This window comes from Phyllostomus discolor, chromosome 11, assembly GCF_004126475.2.
Source record: "Phyllostomus discolor isolate MPI-MPIP mPhyDis1 chromosome 11, mPhyDis1.pri.v3, whole genome shotgun sequence".
Lineage (NCBI taxonomy): Eukaryota > Metazoa > Chordata > Mammalia > Chiroptera > Phyllostomidae > Phyllostomus > Phyllostomus discolor.
Genome location: NC_040913.2, coordinates 1,680,265 through 1,703,453, shown reverse-complemented (window position 1 = coordinate 1,703,453; position 23,189 = coordinate 1,680,265). Strand labels below are relative to the sequence as shown.

The window sequence follows — 23,189 nt, the reverse complement described above, 5'->3', positions numbered from 1 at the left end:
GGCAACAGAGAGGGAAAAATAGAAGTAGCTACTGTTTTTCCAGTTTGCAATAAAAAGAGTTAATTTATTCGTTGAAATGTCTTCTTTTAGCACTTGCCATCTTTCTCTTATTTCGGGGTTTCCTGCGCAGGCACCCAGCCAACCACGCGAGAAGAACCTCAGCCGAACGTGAACCGGGATCGGTTTCCGGGGGGACAGGGGTCCGTCCACCGGCACAGGGAGGGGCCATGATGCAGCTGACCCCACGCCGAGACGGAAGTGGCTGCTGGGCGAGCAGCCGGGGCGCACCCACCCCCCGGACCCGGGACACCAACGGAGGATGACCATCCATCCGCGGCCTGCATTCCGGCACCTGGGTGTCGAGCCATCTCTCAGCCATCCAGCGCTCTGCTCACAATGAGTGCTTAATAAATGTTTTCAGACAATGACAAACCCTTTCTCTAGGACAGATGGGACTGTTTTTCCCTCTCAGGTAGGGCGCATGCATTGTGGCTTTAAACAACAAAGGGAGGAATGTCTGGGACAACCATCCTCAGCAGGGGAGCTGACAATGTGCAATGGCCGCCCGCACAGCTGCCAGCCGCTGCAGGGTGGCTTTCTGCCTCAGTTGGACAAAATAACAGCGAAGTGCAGCGCGCAGCGAGCCGGGAGGGAACTCTGGCCTCGTCCTGCAGACAAAGGGGATGGTGGAGCGAAGATGTGCCCGAGAGAGAGCTCTGCATAGCCAGTGCTCGGGGAGCAGAGCTTGGGCCCTGGGGCAGGGACTCTCCACCCCTCGGCTTTCATCTCCACAGCAGAGCGGGAGCTGAACCCCGAGACTGAGCCCGCGAGCTCAAAGGATGAGGAGGAATTCCCCCGCCGGGTGCCACCTCCAGAGCCTACACTTCTAAAGAGAGGGTGTCTCACGAGAGGGGGCCTGTCCTGGACCACGTTGCATGGCTGTCCCCACAGAAGGGGCCCCAGCCGGGGAACGGTCACCAAACAAGCACCGCCCCACCCCTCCTCCACTCGAGCACAGACATTTACTCGGGAGACTGCACTGATGCGGCCGAGTCTTCCCTGAGCAGTTTGCCAGTGACGCCTGTCCTTCCAAATGCCAGGTGGGACCGTGGCCGGGAGAGCCCCGCCGTGAAGACACCAAGAGGGAACTGAAATAGAGTCCCCGGCTCCCCTCTGGGAAGCGCCCCTGCGGCACCTTCCCTGCTTCCCACTGAGGCACAAGGGGGAGGGCACTCTCAGAGAGGACGCAGCCGTGGGCGAGCTGCTGCCGCACCTGGGCCCCACCCAGTAACCCAGACCAGCTGAGCCCGGTGCCGGGAGCAAAGACAGACGCCCCCAACCTGACCTGGGCGAGCCGGGCTCCACCGCCCCCACCCCCGATGGCGCTGTGCGCACGGCCCCCGGAAGGAGGCTTGAAGGGGGGGGGGGGTGTCCATCTGGGTTGCTGTTTGAGCGCACGGAACTCAGAAGCCTCCTTTCGTGATACTCGGTAAAAGAAGCCAAACTCAAGAGTCTAGTCTTTGAGGTCCGAAGCCCCCAGGGGGTCCTTCCTCCTTCCTCGGACGTGCAGCGAGCACCACCCCGGACCCCCCCCCCAGGCCCGTACTCCTCCCCACCTGCCCGCCTGTGGCGCAGAGGCAGGGGCCTCCCAGCTCCTCCACTGTCCGCCCCCCGCCCCACCCCCCCCAGTCTCGCTCTGGCCGCATCGGAAAGACGAGCAGTGCCGGGGGCCGAGGGGGCGAACGCAGCCGTGTTCCCACTCCCCTCCCCGCAGACGGGACCTGACGCTGCTTCCAGGAACTTGGACTTGTGACCTCCAGGGCCAGTCACCTTCCCCATCACTCCGCCAGAAGCTGAGCACACAGCGCAGGCCGTGGTGAGGCGCCAGGTGCTCCGGGTGCGCTCCATTCACAAGCACCCACGGCCTGGGGCCCCCTCCCGGCCCCTGAGGCCACCCTGGAGCACCCTTCTGTGCCCAAGACAGGCCCCCACGCCTGGCCCGCCCTCCACTGCCCTTTCCTGCCCCCTCCCTGAGACAGGCTGAGGGTCAATGGCCACGACTCAAGGGGCTTGTCACAACGCAGGAGGCTCACAGAGACCGGGGCGGGCATGTCTGTGTGATTCCGGACAAAAGGCGTAGGCGGGGCGCTAGCCAGGGCGGCAGCAAGGGCCCTCTCCCCTCGGAGGTGACACTCAGACGGTGTACAGGGCGGGGAGGAGCCCTGAGGTGTAGCTAAGAGAAGCCGGGGCCGTGACGAGGGGCCTGCCGTCCGTCACCTCCCCCCCTCGGTCGCCTGGTCACCCCCGAGGGACAGGAGCACCAAGAGGACGCAGCATGTCGCGGGCGCCCGGGCTGCCCCCCATCCCCCGACCCCCGAGGCCCGAGCCGGGCTGAGGCTGACGCAGGGAGCCCGCCCCCGTGCTTACCCTCTGCTTCCGCAGGCTCCCCGGGCTGGTGGGCGACGGACTGGGCGACTTGCCCGAGCGCGGCGTGGACAGCTGGCTTCCCGGGGTTCCATTCACTGGAAGGACAAAGGTCACAGACAGCAGAGTGGCGCGTTAGTAAGGCAGTTTCCGACGAGCCCGCTTCGCTGAGAGGTGAGTGACTGCGGGGGGCGGAGGGGGAGCCCTGGCTAAGACCCCAGACGCCTCTGCACCCGTGGTCCCGAGAAAAGGCTTCGGGGGCAGCCTGCCTGGGGAACTCACTTGCTGGTGACCCAGGGTGCCATGCAGCAGCGGTCACCTAAAACGTTTTTGGAAGTGCACTTTGCACAGCCTCCCCGATGAACGGACTGAGCTGCCGTCAGCTGTGCCGGCAGAGAGGGGGGCTGCGGTCAGGGTCCTGGGGCGTGTCCGGCCGTCCTCAGCCCCAATTCTCTATTCGGCCGCCCCGTGCCCCCCGGCAGGAGTGCACGTCAGCGCCGCGGACAAGCGGCGAGCCCAGCGACTTGCTAAACGAATCCCTGTCCGTTCACAGACAACTCACTTCTAGAGGTTCCTGCTTTCGCCTCTGCCCTCACCTGTCTCCCCCGCCTCCACTCGGGCAGGACCTGACGGGCCCAGGACGAAGGAGCCGGCAGACCCAGCTGCGGCTCCCACTGGCGACAGATAAACGCTGCTTTCCCACAGGTTTAAATCACGGGATTCCACCTGATGGACGAGACTCTCCTGCAACATGATCACTAACTGAGTCAAAGCCACAGAACCTGAGGAAGCAGCTATTTCCTCTGAGCAACATCGCCAAACACTTCCAGATATCACCTAATACAGCCCCATCAGGTCACCGTTATTTCACCTACAAGAACCACAACACGTGTCCACGTTTCACACCCTCGGCCGGCGAGGCGGACTGGGCCGGGAGACACACACACAGTCTGGAGGGTGCATAGCCGCTCCCTCCCCGGAGGGAGGGCAGGCAGGCACCGAACTTACCTTCGATGACCTCTAACATGGACACAGCCTCAGGGTCAGCCCGACAACAGCAAGAGGAGCGTCCCTCCTCAGCTCTGAGCCAAGCACCGAGCACCGGGGGGAGTGAGGCGCAAGCGCACGGGGATTAGTCAGGGACGGCTCAGGCTGCTCCCCGAGCCGGCGGCGGGAGGAGAAGCCGGCTCCGCAGCAGATGCCTCGTCTGCGTCAGGCTGACGTCGTCCCGGCAGCCGTGGGAGGCGCAGGCTCCGGCTCCGGCTCCATCAAAGGTGTCGCCCGTGAGTCCCGAGCCGACGCGGGAGCCCCGGAGGTGGGGGGGGCCCTCCCCCCAGCGCTGGCCCCGGAAGCCCGAGCCCCCTGCCAGGACTGCGTGCTGAATCACACCCTGGAGCCGGTGGGGGGCTGGAGACCCGCCGAGGCGTCGGAAACTCCAAGTGACGGGCGCTCCCGTCAAGCGTGGTGACTGCAGGCGCCACAGACACCCTGACGACACTGGGAGCCCAGGGAGGTTTTCCGACACAGGAGGGGCGTGAGCCCTTGGGCCCACGAGAGCAGGAAGCTCTTTGTTCCGTCCTCTGCGAAGACCTTTCGACAATGGCCCACGCTACACTCCTTTGTTGCTTTGCCTTTGAAATGCATTTAGTGATTCAGACAAAAAAAAACTTTTTTTTTTCTTTTTTCATTTGCCAGCTGGAAGCAGGAGGCACGGGGCATGCTTTCATTCGCCTGCTCCACGTCTGTCCTGAGCCTGGGCTCAGGCTTCTGCGCCCTGGGTGTCCCGGGCAGCCGCCTCTCTGCGGGCCGGGCCGGGCTCAGAGACACGCGGGGACCACAGAGCTGTGGGCAGGGGCACAGACCCCAGCCCCCAAACCGAGAAGCAGGAGATCCCTAGGGACCCACCGAGGAACAGGTTTGATGAAGATGACGTCGTCTTTGCCCGCTTCCCCGTATCTTTTCGTCACCTCTGAAGGCAGCACCAGGCCGGGAAGACAGTGAGCAGAGGTGGAAGCAAACACAGCAGTGGGGACTCTAATCTTATCAAGCCAGTGGGGTGGGGGGGCGGATAACAAAGAAAGTGAATCCCAAGGAAAATGGCCTTAGAAATACCGTGCTTAAAAAAGCAAAATAACAACATGCTTGCTTTTAGTTAAGTACTCATTCTGTGTGTGTCTCACTTTACTGAAGGACTTGTTTTTTTACCTTGGCTGGTGTGGTTCATTGGATGCCAGCCTGCAAACCAAAGGGTCACTGGTTTGATTCCCAGTCAGGGCACTCACCTGGGTTGCAGGCCAGGTCCCCAGTAGGGGGCATGCAGGAGGCAACCACACATTGATGTTTCTCTCCTGCTCTTTCTCCCTCCCTTTCCCTCTCTCTAAAAATTAATTAATTAATTTCAAAAGGAGCTTATTTTCTGTGGAGCAGTTAATGTACTTAAACTGTGTGTTTAGGTTCATATGTGCATACATGTCTCACTTATATCTCATGTAACTCTCACAATGGCTCTGTAAGATAAGCAGTATCCTTTTGCAGATGAGGAAACTGAGGCACAAGGTGATAAGCAACGGGGCCAGCCCACGAGGGGTGGAGCCCGAACTCTCACCTCACGACCCAGAACCACGCCTCCCCAGCCCCGTGTGCCGTGGGACCACAGCCCAGCGAGCCCGGCCCTCTCCAGCCCCTTCCTAGTCTGCCGCTCGTTCCTGCGGACCGGCTACCGTCCCTTAAACGTCCTTCCACCTCGCACCGCGTCCTCAAGGTCCTCCCAGCTCTTCTGATTGTCTCGAGACCCTGCGCATCCCCGGGGGCGGGGCCTCTTCTCCTGGCAGCCTCCTGACCCCGCGGACGAGGTCGAACCCTCTTCCTCTGGGCGGCGTCACACAACTAACTCTCTGTCGTACACGCTACCGACTCCGTCTCCCAGCTGGACACCGGGAGCTGTGGCTTCACTGTTTGCGTGAAAAAGTAACGTTCGAAGGTGGTGCATAAAAAGACTTCAGGATTTCCAGAGTCACACACACACACACACACACACACACACACACACGTGTGTTTTCAGCCGGGGGAGGACGGGGCAGCCATGGGAGAAGGTCGTACACGGAGGCTCCTCCAGCTCCCGGCGTCCCCGGCCACGGGCGGTTCTCTGCGCACAGTGAACGCACAAGCGGCTGTTGCCGGCGCGAGTGTGCCTGAGACCGTGGGCCTCGGAGGGCAAGGAAGTAAAGTCCGCAGGCTCAGGCTGGAGTCGCCGGGTGGGAGGCGCCCGTGGGGCTCGGCTGGGCCTACCGCGGCTTCCGGGGAGAGCGGTTCTCACCGGAAGGCGTCCTTCTCCGACGAGCAGTGGGCCAGCCATCTCGGCGGGAATAAAAACTCCAAGACAAACAAACAACCCCCCCCCCCCAGTGTTCTGCTACGGGATCCAAAAAGGGGTCGAAATTCTGAAATCTGTGCGCTTTAAGGAGGACTGCAGCAATGAAAATTCAAGATAGATAAACACGGTTTTCCTGTATTTGTAGCATTAAAAAAATACAAAGCAAATCAAACTTTATGTGTTATTTAAAGCAAATTGGTGCATACTGTACTCTTATTTTGGAGACACTGTGTTATAAGGTGCTTGTACAGACCTTTTAAAAACTGTAAGAGAATTTCACTTTTAAATTATACATGTTGCGAGACATCTGTGTTCCCAGGAGAAAACACACGCGAATAAAGATCCGACCCACGTGAAACACGCTTCACGACGTTCTTACATGGTCTTATTCCTCCCAAGAGGCAGCTAAGACCACGTCCCTCCCCCGTGACGCCACGTTCCCCGCCCCCACGCACGGCCGTCTGGGGCTTGTTGGTGTGTGTGTGTGTGTGTGTGAGAGATTCAGGCTCCTGCTTTCTCTTTCTTTCCAGCTCCAGCGGCCCTCTCTGGGCTCCCTCTGTCACGGAGACGAGCGGCCGTTCGACAGCTGTGTGAGCAGCGCTGCAACCTGTAAACCACTCAGGGGCTCGCCCTGTGCGCCTCTGGGAGGCCCGGCCTGTCCCCTGCATCTGCGCACGGTTGGCGCCCAGCGAAGGCCCGACGCTGGCCGACCCGCACCTGGCGCTCCTGAGTGTGTCCACCAACTCCTCCTCACATTAACGAGTCGCCTCTAACTTCCTTCCGTCCCCGGAGCAGGAATGGGACCGGGACCAAGAGAAGATGTACAGAAGGGTCTCATTTGCACCCTCAGACGGACTTACAGAGGGAACGTTCTGCCTACTGCTGACGCATGTCAGGCACTGGGTGACCCCTGTCACCCCGTCGGTGCTGGGGCCTGGCACTGACTAACCCTCAGGCCTCCTCGGCAGAGTGCTGCGATGCTGTAAACTGTGACCTTCAGCCAGGCGCAGCGCCGGCTCTCTCCCGGGGATCAGAACCACAGTCCGCAGAAGCGAGGACACGGGGTCAGGACTGTCAGCCCAGAGCCCCTCGAGCCGGAGGCGCCAGCCCTGAGCTGCCCCCGTGGACTCCGTGACTCTTGGCCAACCCGGCCCCCCGGGCCCGCCTCGGCTTCCCCATTTCTAAAAATGAGCCGTGCGATCTTGTAACACACGGCGATGCTGTTGGGAGACTGTTGGGGATCGAAGATGAAGGCCCACAGAAGCGCTGAGGTGTCAGGGAGATGTAAGGTCACACTGTCACGAGTCACAGCACAGCCTGAGCACCGGGCTCACCTCACCTTGCCACTATGCCTCACTCTCCACACCGTGTGGGAGGACGACGCTGGAAGTGGGCGTTGGAAAGCGGAAGCAGAAATGACTGCAAACTCCAAGTCAGCATTTTAGGAGGGAAAATGAAGACTCTCTGTCCTTAAAAAGTCAGGTTCACGGTGGTGACGGGGCTTCGGGACAAGGTCTGCGCTCAAGAATGTAACGGGTGTGAAAGGAACAGGATGCACGTTCCAGTGTTTACGACTTCTGGAAAACACCCGACAGGCTATTTTCAAAAAATGTCGGTGCAACCAAAACAGAGAGAGCCCACTGCTCCTCTGCACTGGGCCTGAGAGCCAGAGGAGAGGAGTCCCCGCTGGCTCGGTGGGCGGGGCCACGGCAGGGCCCCTTCCCCGGCCTTCCAGCAGCCGCGCCAGCCCAGGAAAGACACAGGCACGACGGCGCACCTCCTCAACCCTGGGCGTGGGCCCCCGGAAAGGAAGCGGTCTTGGGGTCACCGCAGAACCCCTGTCTTCGGACCGGGACCGCTGCTCTGAATTGTTGTAGGACCCTCCCTGAGTTGTCGTAGGGACCCTCTCTGAATTGTCGCAGAATCACCCAGTTGTTGTAGAGGAAGGTGGTGAGGTTGGGTAGCAAGTCGGAACCAAGACTCAGACGTCTCGCAGTGTGCACACCAGGGCAGGGTTGTGGGGCATGTCTTCCGGATCAAAACGCAAGAGGCTGCACATTCCATGTGCAGGAGGAGTCATGTGAGGCAGATGTGATCAGGGCCATTGGGGGAGCTCTGGCCTGGCGGGGGGCGGATGCCTTCGATGAGGTGCTACTTCTTCCAGAGCAGGCAGACTCGGGGCCCACTCTCTTCACAGAAAGAATCACCTGGCGCGGCGCCCCAGAGGAGTGCCGGTCAAGCTGGCCAGGTTACCCAAGTTCAACTCCAGCGAAGAGCTGGGAAGGGCTTCAGGAGAATGGTAGGAACCAGAAATGCCTGTTGGAAGCGATCTTTTGATTTTTACGCAGTGTGACTTACCCGTTTCAAACTTCCGAAAAGCAGTAATCCCACATGCTGGCAGTCACAAATGCCAATGCATCTAATACATGTGCCTATCTGCTTTTTTCCTGAGTTTCCAAAATTGCTTTTGGTAAATGATACATTCATCTATATTTATAAGATTATAATTAAATAGCCTATATTTATGAGACTTATGCAATCTTAGAGATGCCAAAGAGTGACTGTGTTACCAGTTAATTTTAAAGTGAAATAATTTTCTGTATTCATTTTTTAAATTTTTTAACATTAGATTCATGATTCTTTCTATTTTAACTCAAATTTTAGATTCTTTTTTCGGAGTAAAACAGTCTCTTTACAAGGCAATTTTTGAGTTGCAAAACTTCTCTCCCCCTGCTCCCCTCCTGTGCCCCCCCCCGTTCGATACTGGCTGCCGTGCTCAGACAGGCTGGGGGGAGGGGGCCCTGTTCCTGCAGCCACGTGGACACCTCTGAGGGGACGGGAACTGCCCCGGGTCTCCGGGTGCCACTCCCTGACCCGGCACAGCAAACAGCACCCTGACTGGGTGCCTCCCCCCCTTGATCGGCAGGGACAGAAGGAAAGAAGATTTCCACCCAGTGCAGCAGCCTCTAACTGCCGATAGCTCTTTAAAACATCCTATTAAAAACCATGACAAAACCGAACAGCCAGAGCGCACACCGAGTCTCTTGAATCCTCCGTGCCGGAAGAGACAGGGTGGGGCTAGCCCCTCGCTCGCCACCAGGTGTTTCGCCCCCTCACCCACTGCACCTGCTAGTTTGCAACCCACGGTATAGACCGAGACAAAGGCGAGCGGGAAGACTAGGGAAAATGTGTCGGTGCCAGAGCTGGTTTGGGTTAGGAGCTACATCACTACTGACGACTTTTAGACGCATCGATAACGTCTCTGCTCAGACGGGCCTTCCGGCTCCTTCACACCCCGCCGTGACTGCGAGAAACAGCCAGGATTTCCGGGCAATGGCCGTCTGAGCTCCTGACCCCCTTCTCTCTTGCTGCTCCACGGGAGTTCCCCCTGCAGCCCAGGTGTGCTCGGAGAAAGTGAGGACCGTTCGCTGGCCAAGGCTGAACACCCTCCAAAGAGCCCTGTTTCCACCTGTCAGCTGGTCAGTGAACAAGCCGCAGCCGTGGGCAGCTGGTGACCGGCAGCTTCACCATGACAATGCGCCCACCTGCTCATGCATCACGTCTCTTGCAGGGTTTTTTGGCAAAACATCAAACACCCAGGTGACTCAGCCCCCCTACAGCCCAGATCTGGTGCCCTGTGACTTCTGGCTTCTCCCAAAACTAAAATCCTCTTTGAAAGGGAAGGGATTTCAGAACATCAGTGAGATTCAGGAAGATATGACGGGGCGGCTGATGGCGACTGGGAGAACCGTGTGAGGTCCCAAGGGGCCTGCTTTGCAGGGGACTGAGGTGTCATTGTCCCATGTACAATGTTTCCTGTATCTTGTCTCTTCCTCAGTAAACGCCCCCACTTTTCATAGTACGTGCCTGGACACCTTCTGGAGGGACCTTGCAGGCCATGGACTACCTGGTCGGAATCGTCTGGAAGACTCGCTAAAGCACGGCTTTCTGGCCTCGGTCAGCACGAGGCAAAGGGGGTGATTAGAGGACAACCCTGACCGAGTTACTACGTGACACTCGTGCCCGGAGAGTCGCATCCCCCTGCCGCTGAGCAGAGTCTCACTTTGGAGTTCAGCCCACGGGCGCCGCTCCTGTTCCGTTACGGGGCGAGCACTCTGCCCGCCCTCAAACCAGAAGGGGCGCCCCACCGCGTCGCAAGTGCCAGGCGTGCTCCGAGACTTAGTCCCGGGCTGATGGCGACCTGCGTAGGCCGGGCTGCGAGAAGGGGGCCGCGGGAGGCCACTGTTGCCGCCCTTAGAGCCAGCATCCAGGAGAAGGAGGTCTTTGGGGACCGCCCAGGGGCTTGGTGCAGCCCGGAAGAGAAGGCCACCCCGAGAGACCCAGGGTGGGCGGCGCGCTCTGGGGCCTAGCCCACTAAACCCTCCACCCTTGGGGCTCCCTGTGGAGATCTCAGTGTCACTCGCTGTGGGGAAGCACAGGGGACAGCCCTCGCAGCGCTGAACGTGCAGGCTGGGGCCAGAGGCCGGCCTGGTGGCCTCCCCTCCCCCCAGGAGAACGCCCCCATCCCTTGTGCCACCCCTCCGGGGCCCCATGCTGTTCAGGCCCCGCTGCCTCTGCACAGACCCTCACGGTCCCTGTCCCTGAGAGCATCACCGTCCTCCTGGGATCAGGGGACCACCGCCCAGACGTAAATAAGCATCATTTAATGACCCACTGCACAGTGAGACCGTTCACAAAACAATTAACAGAGAAACGGACCTTACACCCCAGCCCCAAACCCCCACAAAGACAAGAACGAAACAACCTGACTCACTCACGTCCACGTCAAGACCACGGAGGGACAGGGCGGGCCCGAGGCGGCCATCTTGTGCGCACGCGTCCCCTGGACACCAGTGCTGGAGCCCCGGACAGAGACAGGACGCAGGCCGGGTCCCCGCAGCTGTCCCTGCCCAGGGCCTCGCTGTTGTCACTGCCCGCAGCGCCGCAGCCTCGCGGGCACCAGCCCTCAGCAGAGAGGCAGCAAATACCCCGCTGGGAACTGCCCCTAAGCCGGCCCCACCTGCTACAGACCGGCTTTAGCCGAGACCCCCGGTTGGGGGGAGGGGGTCCTTAGCCTGAACCAGTAGTTTCGGCGCTAGACATCAATACTGCGCGAATCTGGGTGTCCCGGGTCACCACGAAGTGAGTTTTCTGAGCTCCATGGTTTGCCCTACAGCCAACGTGTCCGCCCCGGGGCCACGCCACCGCGTTCCAAAGCTCACAGCCCCGCGCGGACGCTGTCCGACCTCCGCCAGCCCTGGTCCTCCGCGCCGCGCGCCCCTCCCAGCCGCCTGCCCGGGGGGGCCTTACCTGAGCTGGTGGACGCCGGCGACTTGCTGCGCCGGGACGGCCCCGGGCTCTTGGCGGCGCCCCTGCGGGACGACGAAGCTATTTTGGTGTAAGAGGTGGACTTCACGACGCGACATTCTGCGGAGAGAACACAGGCGCGCGTTAGTCACTGCGGGCCGCGGCACACCCCCGCGGACGCGCACGGCGACGCTGGAAGGGCGAGGACGCGGCCGCCCTCGGGCGCCCCTGCTGCGGACGCAGACACCTGGGCCACGGGAAACGGTGGGCAACGGCGGCCCCCCACCCACGCTGCACGCCTTCCAGCTCTCCTCCTTTCCGACGGCGCTTTGGACGGACTGCGAGGTCCGCAGGCTAGCGAAGACGCGGGTTTGCTGGGCTCCTCTCCACGCGCCCCCCCTCCCCCCGCCCGGTTGTGTCCATGTGTGTCTTTTGGGGTGAAACATTCCCTCTCCCAAGAAAACATTAGACAAAAGGTCGTCCTCATACACCAAGGTAGGAAGTGATGGGATAGTCCACTCCTTGGGAAAGATTCCACCCACCCGAGTTCTCTGTTGGTGGGAGCCCTCCCAATAGAGCTGTGGTCTTCGCGTGGGCGGGAGAGGACAGCTTTCGCTGGGAGAGGGAAAGTGAGCCAAGACCAGGCCTCACCGGCCCCCAGCGTCCCGGAGGAGCCTGGCAACCAGGAGACCTGTTGTCTGATACAAGGTTTCGGTCGGAGGCTCGGAAACGACCTTGCCTCCATGCGCTCTAAGTCCTTCGTGTCTATGTTCGTTCAGTTCAGTACCACGCATCCTAACCAGCAAAGAGCTTTCTGTTTCTCTCCTAGTTCGCTGCACCGACCAGTGAAGATGCACCAACCCACACGCCTCGTTCTCGAGGAGCCACGTTTAATAAATAAAAACAGTCTTATGCTGGTAATGGTAATTAACACTCCCTGTGGACAGGAAAGCATGAAGAATATTAAAACCACACTGAGTGATACATTTTTTTGGAGGGCGATATACAAACCTCATTTTTTTTTCTGTTCATGTTGTGGTGAAACAACATCCAGATTCGTCTGCACATACCTAGCTGCTCCCAGCTCTTCTTCGCACCACAGTGCACCGTGAGCATTCCCACTCTTTCATTTAATGAGGAGCAGGAGGAGGAGCAGGACAGAGAGGAAGGCATAGGAGGGGAGGGGCGGCAGGGAGTTCTACCTTGGGCTGTAGTATCCGTGGCTTCACGGCCACGGCAGAGGGAGCCGTGAATCGGGACCTGACTGCATGTGGCCAGGCCGTGGAAACGGCCACTTGGGGCCACTGCTGGCTGTTCGGGCCCAGCCGGGTGGCCCTGCAAGAGATCCCCAGTTCTTGAAAAAAGAAAAAAATCTACGCACATGGACACAGCAGAAATGGAAAGACAGAAGAAAGCGAGACACTTATTAACATCGGAAGACACAAGGAAAGCCACAAGCACCGCTCACAGGGGCCGGCAGCCCCCGAGGGTGTCTGCGGAGGTTCTCATGCACAAACAGGCCTTCGGAACAGTGACGGGGACGTCCAGGCAGCCCCGGGCTCTGTGCACACACGTGCGTCCCTCGGTCATGGCCTGGCCTCTTGCACGGACACTGGCAGGCAGACTCGGTCACTGCAGTGCGGCGGGTCCGTGGGCCAGCTTCCAGCTGAACTTCCACCGCGTGTCCTCTGTGCGCCGCACCCCAGGCGCGGCAGGCCCACGGGGGACGAGCCTCGTTGGGGAACCAGAAACACCCGGTCTTGCCTGCCTCTCAGTTCACGGGCCTCGTGTTTGGAAACGTGGGCCTGCGACACAGACGGCTCTGCGTGGCATGGCATGTTCTCGTTTTAGATCAAGCGTGGGGCTGCAGCGAGGGCAGGGCGACCAGGACTCCCTGCCCCAGGGCGTGAGTGCTGAGAGCCACAAAAACTGGAAGTAATAGTTTTAAAGGCCCAGCATCGAGTGAGCGAGAACGAAGAGTGGAAACAGAAAGTCTCCAGATGGTGCACATTGGTGGCAACACCCATTTGGGAGCCACGGCGCGAACTGGGACGGCGATTTCAGGGCCGGCCGCACGCGGCTCGCTCCCAGTGCCAGACCCGCTGGCCGTGGCCCCGGGCGCCGGCCCAGGCTGGGCGTCGGCATCCTATTGCAGCACCGATCTGGCCACACTCGGTGGACATTTTTCCAGCTACCAGAAAGAAATGAGGTATTTTAGTTAGGCAGCTCAATCTCAGAGCAAATGTAGACATTTCACTTGATTTTTAAAATTAAAAAAAAATGCTTATTGTTGATCAATTACAGCTGTCCCCATTCCCCCCCCATTACTCTCCCTTGCCCGGCCCACCCCCCTTCTCCCCTGTTGCCCATGTCCATGGGTCCTTGCCACTTGCCACTTGTCCCTCTGCTTGCCCCTTCCACCTGGTTCCCCACTATCCCCCCTCCCCACCCTCTGGTCACTGTCAGTTTGTTCTTGATTTCCACGTCTCTGGTTCAATGTTGCTTTCTTGTTTGTTTTGTTGATCAGGGTCCACTTCTAGGTGAGATCATATGGTATTTGTCTTTCACGGCCTGGCTCATCTCACTGAGCATAATTTTTGAAGAACTGAAAAACACTCGTGGGCTCACACCATGCTTCTGTAGCGTCTCTTGAGTTTACTTCTCTCACTGCGTTCTCCGTCTGTCAGAAGCATCCGCGTGCTACTCGGCCATCCCCGCCCCCCGGGCCCCAGCTGGTACCCGGCATCGTGAAAGGCAGGCAGCAGCCAGTCAGTCACCGCAGTCACCGCTGGTCTGACGGCTGTCGATCCTGTGACCACGTGCATGAAGCTCTCTTACTGTGCACGGAACTGGCCCGGTGTCTCACTTCACAGACGAGGAAACCGAGCTTCAGAAAGACAAACAACGTGCATCGGAGCCTGGGCCTCTGGGTGGGCCGCCCCTCCCCACCCTGGGGTCCGACACTGGGGCCTCAGCGAGCTGTTCCATCTCGAGCAAAGTCCAGAGCGCATCCGTCCGTGCCTGAGGTCCGGGGCAAGCAGGCGAGCAGGTGAACAGTGAGGAGGATGCAGAGAACCGCTTCTCCTGCCAACACTGAATTAGAAGCCTAACACACGAGTGCCGCGAGGTTATCAGCATGTCTACTGCATCAGCAAAAAGAAGCGATGAGCTCCCAGAAGTGAAGTTTCAGTGAGGCGACAGCTCACTACCAACTTTGCACCAGTTGCCTTCAGGGTCAGAGTGGACCTTCAAGAGTTAAGGGTGGGGGTGGGGGGGAGGAGAGGATAACTCTGAAAGGTTGAATGATAGAAACAGAAACAAAACAATTGTAGTAAGGGCTTTTCCCCCCACGGAGGAAAGCAAAACCAGCTGAAGAAAAGTGCAGCTCCAGGTCATAAACGAGAAAAAAAAAATGCAAAGGACTCCAGCCATCTTTCCCACGGAAGTTCAGATTTTAACCACTGTAATAAATCTAAGTGGGAGCGGTATTTCATAGCGGAGGGAAGTGCAGGGAGGAATGTTTAATTACTTTAGAGGGAACGCCAGATCTCTGGGAGCTTAAACCCACGCACGAGAAACATTGCAAACCAGGGCCCCTGAGGCCAGCGGAGTAGAGAGCCAGGCGTGTTTCCCCCAAGTTCATTTCCACCAGGAGGAAGCAGCCACCTCCGCTCTCGCTCTTCCTCTCCCGAGGGGGCGTTTGCCTTCGGGGGACAATCCCTTCATTCTGACACCCTGGGCACCCCGTCCGCCCCCCCCGAGAGGGCTGTGAGTGAGGCGCTCGGGGGGGCTGCCGGCGGTCAGTGCTCTCGCTACTAAAGATCGCAGCCTACCCCACGCCCAGAAGATCAGGTCCAGCTCGGTAATTGGGTCTCTGGGGACTGACTCTCCCACAGCGAGTGGGCGAGGCTTGGTTCAGCCTGACCCAGAGAGTCCCCGTGGGCCCCGCCGAGGAAGGGGAAGTAGCCTTCCCCCTGTCCTGTCTACTGAGAGCCGCTTCACGGAGGCCCTGGGGGTTGGGTCGGAGAGCAGTGGAAAGAGCCCCCGCTGCCCCCAGGGCCCGACTTTGGAAGCTGGGCTCTGCCACGGACAGATGCAGGGACAGCCCAGACGTGACGCCCCCCGGAGGCAGGCCCCCACGCCCAGGAGCGGCTGGGAGGCGGACAGATGTGTCAGGGATGGCGCTGGAGAGCAGAGGCGCGTCCGAGTTCCACACGGCCACCGGCAGCTCCCCTGGGCTCCCCCGGCAGGGACACCCGTGCGGCCGGGGGGCCCACCTGCCCCTTTGGAGGATCCTGAACGAGGCCAAGGGGAAGTCCCACGCAGGTCTGGACAGAGTCTGCGACGTGCTGGCCAGAGAACGGTCTTTGAACAAGGAACGTTTTACTCCTCTATCTCTTCTGAACACCAGCCCCAGTGAAAACACTCTCGGTGGAGCCTCCCCGCCACGAATCCCCGCCCTAAGCCCAGGGGCTCCGAGCTGCTCAGGGGGCAGGCCGGTGTGCAGAAGAACCCGGCAGGGGCAGCGGGTGCTCGGGGGTTTCCCCGTCCTGATTATACAGACAAGCCCCCTCTAGCCCCCTCTCGCCCTGGCCAAGGCGCAAAGCCTCCAGGAGGGCCGCTGCTCTTCTCCGCGGCCACGTGCAGAGGAATCAGAGAAACACCTTCTGTGCTAGAGACCCCGTAGTCTGTATTGCCTCCAGCCCGTGGCCAGGAGAGAACCCTCGCCACTCCCGCTGCTCGCGAGCTCTCCGGCCAGTTGCTCTACGGGTCCCATGCCCTGGGTCGGCGGAAGGCAGCCCCTGGGAAGGGGCAGGGGCAGGGTATCCAGGTCAGTGAGTCAACTGCCGCCTGCCCTCCTGCCCCCGCAAGTCGCTGTCCGGCCTGCTCTCCAGCGCCCCCTGTGGCCGGGGGCTTCACCTCCTCCTGCCTGATGGTTCCGAGCCTCGCGGTCCGGATTACCCTCCCCCTTGCCGGCGTGGGTGAGCCTCCCAGAGCCGTGCTGGGGTGACTGATGACTCAGTTTACTTCCCGTGGGAGCATAATGACTTCCGAGCTCTGCGGCGGCGTTGGCGGGAGACCCGGGCGTGGGCGCCCGTGGGGACTGTGCCTGTCCTCCCCTCGTTTCGGTGCCGCCCGGATTGCAGGTCACTGCAGGTCACTGCAGGTCACTGCTGAAACCACAGTGCACGCCCGGCCCGTGGGCCGTGGGGCCTGTGTCACGGGCCTAAGCGGGGTCTGCAGCACGTCTGTCTGGAACAAATGCAGTCAGCTCGAAAACTCTCGACCATGGTTTTTAAAAAGAAGGTATGTAGCAGACTGACTGGGAGCTCAGGCATCTTTCGGAGTCCCAGAAACTGAGATTTTTAAGTACTTTCTAAAAATACGGCCGCGTGCGCCTAAACCCAGCACCTAGACCGGCCGCCACGCTTTCCGCCACCGGGCGGGGCCCGCCAGATGGCGCCGCGCGTTCCCGCCTGCCCGCGGCTCGCCGGGGCGCTGGAGGCGCAAAGCCGGTTACCTAACGTCTGCAGGCTCTGCTGGCGGCAGGCGCCGGGACGTTCTGTGCCGACTCCTCCCCGTCACCCCGCAGACCTGCCGTTTCGGTAGCAGCGCCGACTCCCTCCTCCAGATACCCCGCTTCCTCGAACAGTCAAGCAAATGTCGACTCCCCTGCCCCCAGCACAGCAGTGGGGGGTGGTCACAGCAGGTGGCTGGGCGGCTCTGCTCTGGGACATCGCCCGGTGGCCCGGGGTCCGCGGGTCAGGCGAAGGCGTGGCCGCCCTGAAGGTGTGTCTTCAGACCGACGCCCGCCGCAGGCCCGTCCAGAGAAGAGAACAGGACTGGTCACTGGGTGGTGGACTTGCAGAGAGACCCGGTGGGAGCGGGAGGGCGGGGCGGCGGTTCTGCGCGGAGGGTTCTCCGCTAACAGACTCTTGTGATGGCGCCTTTTTATACAACTCGGACACTTGTAATCGAGGAGAAAAAGGGGCGAAGAATGCGGGAGCGCCCCGCCGTGATTGTTCATGGGATCACCAGCGTGCTCTTCATCTCGGTTGTCACGCCCTCCTGCCAGGACCATCGACAACTGCTTGTGGTCACGTTTTCAGGGCCGTGCATCGTCTTCTACCAGAAGACTTCGACGTGCTGTCCAAGGACAGCGAGGCTGGGCTGAGGGCACAGCGTGGGACTTAGAAAGTGACTCGGAATCTGGGACGCAGAGATGGCGTCGGTTCTGCTCACAGCCACACCCCCGGCTCCCCCCCACCTTGCTGGCTGTCACCCCTGAACGTCCTAAGCTGGCTCACTGCGTGGTCCCCGAGTTCCAGTCCCGGGAGAGAGGAGAAAAGGGGGGAGGCGTCCAGACCTGAGGCCAGAACAGCTGTTCCGCACCTTGTCGTGCGAGGTCTTCGTTCCCTAGAACGGAGCTCGGTCTGTCCTGCCCCCGCACGTCCCCACCCGATCAGGGCCAGCTGCTAGGAGCACCCCTGGGCTCCGCCCAGCAGCTGCCAGCACCAGCTCCCTGGTTGTGGTGACCAGAAGTGTCTCCACTCGTCACCAATTGTCCAGGCGGGGCAGCCTGTTGCCCCTCATTGAGAACCACTGCTGGACCTTTTCCTTGGACATCATTTCCTTGGGGTCCGAGATCCCAGCTCGTATTCTCCCTTGATCGCGTGAAGGAAGCCCCCCCCCCCCCGGGCACATCTCCCGCCTTCCTTCCCCAGGTTTGGCCGACGTGGATGTCAGCTCCCTCCACCGATCACTTCCTTCCTTCACCTCGGGCCGCTGTAAAAGAATGTTCCCCGCCTTCGTTCCGCGGGACTCACCTGGGGTTCGTGGTTCCTGATTAGACCTCGTCCCTCCCACTGCAGTCCCTTGTTGCTCCCGAATAAACCACTTTGCTCGAGAGATGCCACGCCATTCATGTGATTAGGGCCAACGACGCTGTACTGCTTGGAGGACGTGACGCCGTGGCCTGGGAATGTCTACGTTCACAGAAGGACCCTGGGTGGCTGCTGCGACTGCGGAGGCCCAGAGTGAGTGCTCTACTGACAGGCTCAAGAGAAGTACCCAGGGGCCAGTTAACAAGGGCCCCGAGCGAGTGGGCCTGCCCTGGCCAGCTCGTGGCCTGGTCAGTTAAAGCAGAAAAACCAGGTTCTTGCTGGGGGGAAGGGCTCAAGCACGAAGGACATTTCCAGAACGTCACATGCCCTTGCCCAGATATTCTGTGACGTGGACATCAAGCCTGATTGGAAACAGGGATGGGCCACCAGGAAAGGCTGCCGGCGCCGGAGGTCGGGTCCAGACCGAGTCCACACTGTGTGTAAGTGAGACTTGATGATCTCTGGTTTCTTGTTGGAGGTAAAGCCGAAACTTGGGAAGATAATTCCCCCGAGTTACCTTTGAGCCTGCACTTCCCTCTCAGTGAGGAGACAGTAACAATTCAGTGGGGAGCTGAGGTGAAAAACCCTAACAATAAGAGCTGGAATTAGCCTTCAGACCCCAGTGCAGAAGAAAGCTCTGAGAAGGCCATGACAAATGACAGGCTGCACTTGCACGGTTATAAAGGGACCGTGTGACACTCAAGAATAATGACACAAATCTACTTCTGGGCAAAGTCTCCCTGGGACAGAATTTAATTTGGAGGTTTAGCCTTTAAGGAACAGGAACCATCGCAGGCGTTAATAAAATTTAGCTGCTTCAGGGAAGAAGACAGTTAACACCGATGTGTGTGTTTGCAAGAGCACAAAAATAAAATTGGGAATTGAATTAAACATCCCCTGCCCGAGGCTTCAAATTCATATTTTTATACATCACTCAGACTGCTGGGTTGTCTCCCCATCATCTCAAAATTAAAATAATCAGAGCCTTAAAATGCAAAGATAATGATTCTATAGATCAAAGAAATAAAACCTGCGAAATATTTTGTGATTGCTTCTGCATCACGATTACTACGGAGACGGTGGAAGGCATTCTGCTCATAAAATAAGAGGGAATTGACATTGTGGCGGAAATTCCCTTAGATGGCAGGGGAAGCTGCTCGATAATAAAGGAAGAATGAGATCTTGAGAAAGGTTTTATTTCCTTCCAAGGAGACACTCAAGAGGACCGCAGCCAATCGCATTTCCCCGCAAGGGTCTACATGTTGTTCGAAACATCAGCAGGCTTTGCAATTAAGGACTTCCTGGGATCTGACGCAAGTGCCTGCCCTGAAGGAACGAAGATGTTAGCACAGCGCCCCGCTGGGCCGCACAGCGGTGTTTCTGCCACAAGCGTTGTGCTGTGAAGGCGCCTGCGGAGAGACCCCCTGGAGAAGCACGCGCTGCGAATAAATGTTTTCTGCGCATGACCGACCGAACCCAGGAAACGACGATGAAATAAATTGCTTCCTTTTTGTCAATGACTTAGTACATGAGCCTGGCAATTGTCCCATTAGGACCGTTCGTACAGGCTGTCCATAGTTTTGGAGACAAAGAAAAGCACGAGGGAGGTTATTGAGGGAGTTGGGGGTGTGGGGGAGGGGGCAAAGGGGGAATCACTGGGACAACTGTAACAGCATAATCAATAAAATATAATTAAAAGAAATAAATCTTAAATAGGGCCACACACTTGAAACCCAGACAGAGAGTCCCTCGTTGGAGTAGGAGACGCATTTCTCGACACCGCCCTTTGCAGAACTGTCACCCCGTTCCGAACTTTGGGTCCCTGGCGTCCGGCTCCCGGCCACCCTCCCCAATAACAACCCGCGTTGTCAGCCCCACGGCGACTTTCCTAACGGTCAGCGCGCACTGCACCGGGAAGGCACGCTTCTGAGCAGCACGTTTGGGACGAAGGGGGCGTTCGTCCCAGCAGCCCCGCCCTGCGGCCTACAGCAGGTGAACACAGCGAGGCGCGCCGCGTGCGGACCACAGGCTTTCCGAGCGCCGCCGGTGACTGGAAGGCGAGAAGGTGAGACGGTGACGCGAACACCTGTGCACGGCCAAACCGGTGGGACAGCCCCACGCTGCGGGGCCTGGGCCCGAGCAGCGCAGATGGGTCTCGGAGCTCGGGAGCCCAGCTAAACCGCTGCCCGACCAGACAAGGTATCGGCCTTGGTTTCTGGCGCTCGCCCTGGCCGCCTGGCCGCTGGATTTCCCGGGCGGGACCTGGGGGCTCAGCGCGCATGGAGCCTGCAGTGGAAAAGAATCTACAGAACGTCCCGGGCAGCTGCCTGCGGAGCCTGACCGGAAGTGCCCGGGCCTCGCCGCTCAGAGAGGAAGTGACGCTACTGACCACCCAGGCAGGGGAAGAAAGATCCCTTCTCGCCTAGGGACGGCTCGGCCAATGGGAGGCTGCTGACACTCAGCCAATGAGAAGTCACCTTACTTCCAACTTTCTGTTTCCCCCAATGAATGATTGCGTTACAACAGCCTCACGCCAGGTTCTATAAAAGAGGGCCCTGCCTTTGTTTCTGGGGACTTGCACGTGCTTTCCCGGTGGGCTGTGTTTGCGAGTTCCTATGGTTTGCTGTTCCCGGATAACGTGACTACATTTTGCTGGAGAAATGTCTGGCTGCCTGTTTATTTAGGGCCGACAATGCTGTTAGCTTCTCAACCCTCTCATTTCACGTTGCTTCTTGTATGTCAATTTTTAGGGGAGAAGATTTTTTAGGAGGATATGGAAATGGGAATGTGGGGAGAGGCTGTTATTACCAGTTTTAAAGCAAAAGTCTGTTTCTTACTCTATGAAAACCTGAGGAAGATCGTTATCTGGGAACTGGTCTGGGGTGTAATCTGATCACTTACATCGCAGACCACGTCATTTGTTAAGGGAAGAGCCATAGCAATGCAAATAGAGGCCTTTAGAGGGAAGTGTGCTCACAAATAATGAGGTCTGTCCAAAATGTATCCAGTCGTGTACTGTGAAAAATAGAGACCCTTACTGAAGAAGATACAAGGAACATTGTGCATGGGACAATGACACCTCAGTTCCCTTCAAAGCGGGCCCCTTGGGACCTCACACAGTTCTCCCACTTGCCATCAGCTGCCCAGTCATATTTTCCTGAATCTCATCCGTGGTCTGAAATCTCTTCCCTTCCAAAGGTGATTTTAGTTTTGGGAAAAGCCAGAAGTTTCATGGTGCCAAATCTGGGCTGTAGGGGGGCTGAGTCACCTGGGTGATTTAATATTTTGCCAAAGAACTCTGCATGAGATGTGATGCATGAGTGGGCATGAGTTGTCAGGATGAAACTGTCAGTCACCAGTTGCCCATAGCTGGGGCCTCCTGAATCATCTGAAGAGTTTCCATGGGGAAATGTTCAAGCATAAGGCAAAATTTGATGCAGATTCATTGCTCTACTCATTCAGTCATTTTGAATGCAACGACCACACAGTACACATGCTCACTCAACAGCTTCTACTGCCCCCACTGACTAATACAGTGAAGTCATCATTACTCACCCATGCACATTCCAGTCCACCCTCCTTGGCTGCCAGGTGACACTGATGTCATGCAAACCGTTCTCATGATATTAACAATGGCTGGACTTTTCCCAGACCTCATATGCAGCAAATGAAAATTATGAATGACCAACATTTCCTGGATGAAAAAAAAATTCCCAAACAAACGTTGCTTTCTAAATTCTTTCACATTCATGAAACGTAAGGGAGACATTTTAAAAGCGAGTGGATACTTGTGGGTAATTCTCTGCGTCTTACTCTAAAAACTTAAGATTTCCTTTGCTCCCTTCTGCCAAAAAGCGTAATATTTACTATCCTGTTTCTCGTGCTTCCTTCTTAACTTGACTTTCTTGGTAATGAGAAGTATCCTTCGCCTCATCTGCCTAATAAAACCCTTGGTTGTACAGTTTAATTTCAAAGTGGTCTCTTTATGAGCCACACATGGGCTTTCCTTTCTCTTCTGAATGACAGGCACTAAGTCCCATCCCTGGGTGGGTGTGCTTCATCATCTGTTCTAGAGTGGGGAAAAGAAGAAAACGGTTAGGAGCATTTAAATTAAAGCCTCTTTCCTTTTCCTTTTTATTAGGAGAAAGCAGACAAGGGTCGAAACCCTGACTTATTTCCCCTAAACCTGTTTCGAGATCACCTCTAAAACGAGGGGTCCAATGGGGCTTGAAAGGGGCTCCCCATGCAGTACCTCATGTGCGTCCCTGGGTTACGGTATTTCAAGGCTAATGAATATCGGGGTCCCAGGCAGACAGCCATCGGACAGGACGGGACCCAGGGTTTTGGAGTGACTCTGGGCTTTGAATGAAAGGTCTGGTTAGAAGGGAGACATGGTGGTTGACGTGGGGGGAAGCTGCCTGATGTCACGGTACTCTGTTTGAATCTGGCCCTGTGCCATGGAACACGGGAGTCACTGTGGCAACCCACGAGGGAGTTCTCTCTGGCAAAGTAATTCACTAAATGACTACAGTGGATCACTGGCTTTTGTGGCTAGACTGATCAGCTTCAAATGCTTACCCAGTAAACTGCAATGTTGAGCTAAGGTAAACTTGTATTTTTGTCACTAATCTGGCGCTCTAGTTCCGAAACAGAGGAGAGTACCAGGCCCTGTTTAAAGACATTCAGAGGGAGAATTTTTTTCCTGACTAAAAATATTAGCAGAAATGTATTTAAGTACTTTTTATAAACCTGTGCTTGTTAAAAAAATAGAGACAAATAATCTGGTTCTCCTCATCCTCCCTGGTCCATCCTTCCTGGTACCTGGTGAGCATTAAAGAACCTACAGCCTCATTTAAGCAAAGAGAGAAGGTGCTGAACATAATAGTCTTTCAGCAACTACAGAATTCTAGTGAGGCCATCGGGCCCTACTTAGAAACATGTTTATACTTGCAAAATATTAACACAATGCATAGTTTCCCACTTTTTCTTTTAAATTAATCCATCAAAATGTTTTATAGTGGATGTATTATCTTAAGAAAGATGACAAGTACAAGTAATAGAAACCGGCAATGCTCTTCACAGCGCAGTCTGGCAGGGCTCCGCCACGGAGCGCTCTGGCGCGGCTCCTGCGCGGCACCAGCACGGCGCAGGAAAGGCGCTGTGGCCTGGGCCAGCTGCCCTGGGGGCCGGGGGGAGAGGGT

At 57.8% G+C, this 23,189-nt stretch overlaps 1 protein-coding gene across 5 annotated transcripts in view; it reads right to left on the bottom strand.

Moving 5' to 3' along the window:
• Positions 1-23,189, bottom strand: part of DCLK1 (doublecortin like kinase 1) — a 217,366-nt gene that overhangs the window by 70,015 nt on the left and 124,162 nt on the right. For 3 of the 5 annotated variants that reach the window (XM_028526508.2, XM_036011189.1, XM_028526505.2), the window contains exons 5-6: positions 11,108-11,224; positions 2,428-2,522 (exon numbers count right to left, since the gene is read on the bottom strand). In XM_028526508.2, the coding sequence (XP_028382309.1) occupies positions 2,428-2,522; positions 11,108-11,224 (212 nt within the window). Of the gene's footprint in view, positions 1-2,427; positions 2,523-3,432; positions 3,656-11,107; positions 11,225-23,189 lie in introns of those variants that run through there. The other 2 variants (XM_036011191.1, XM_036011190.1) reach the window with 2 other exon arrangements.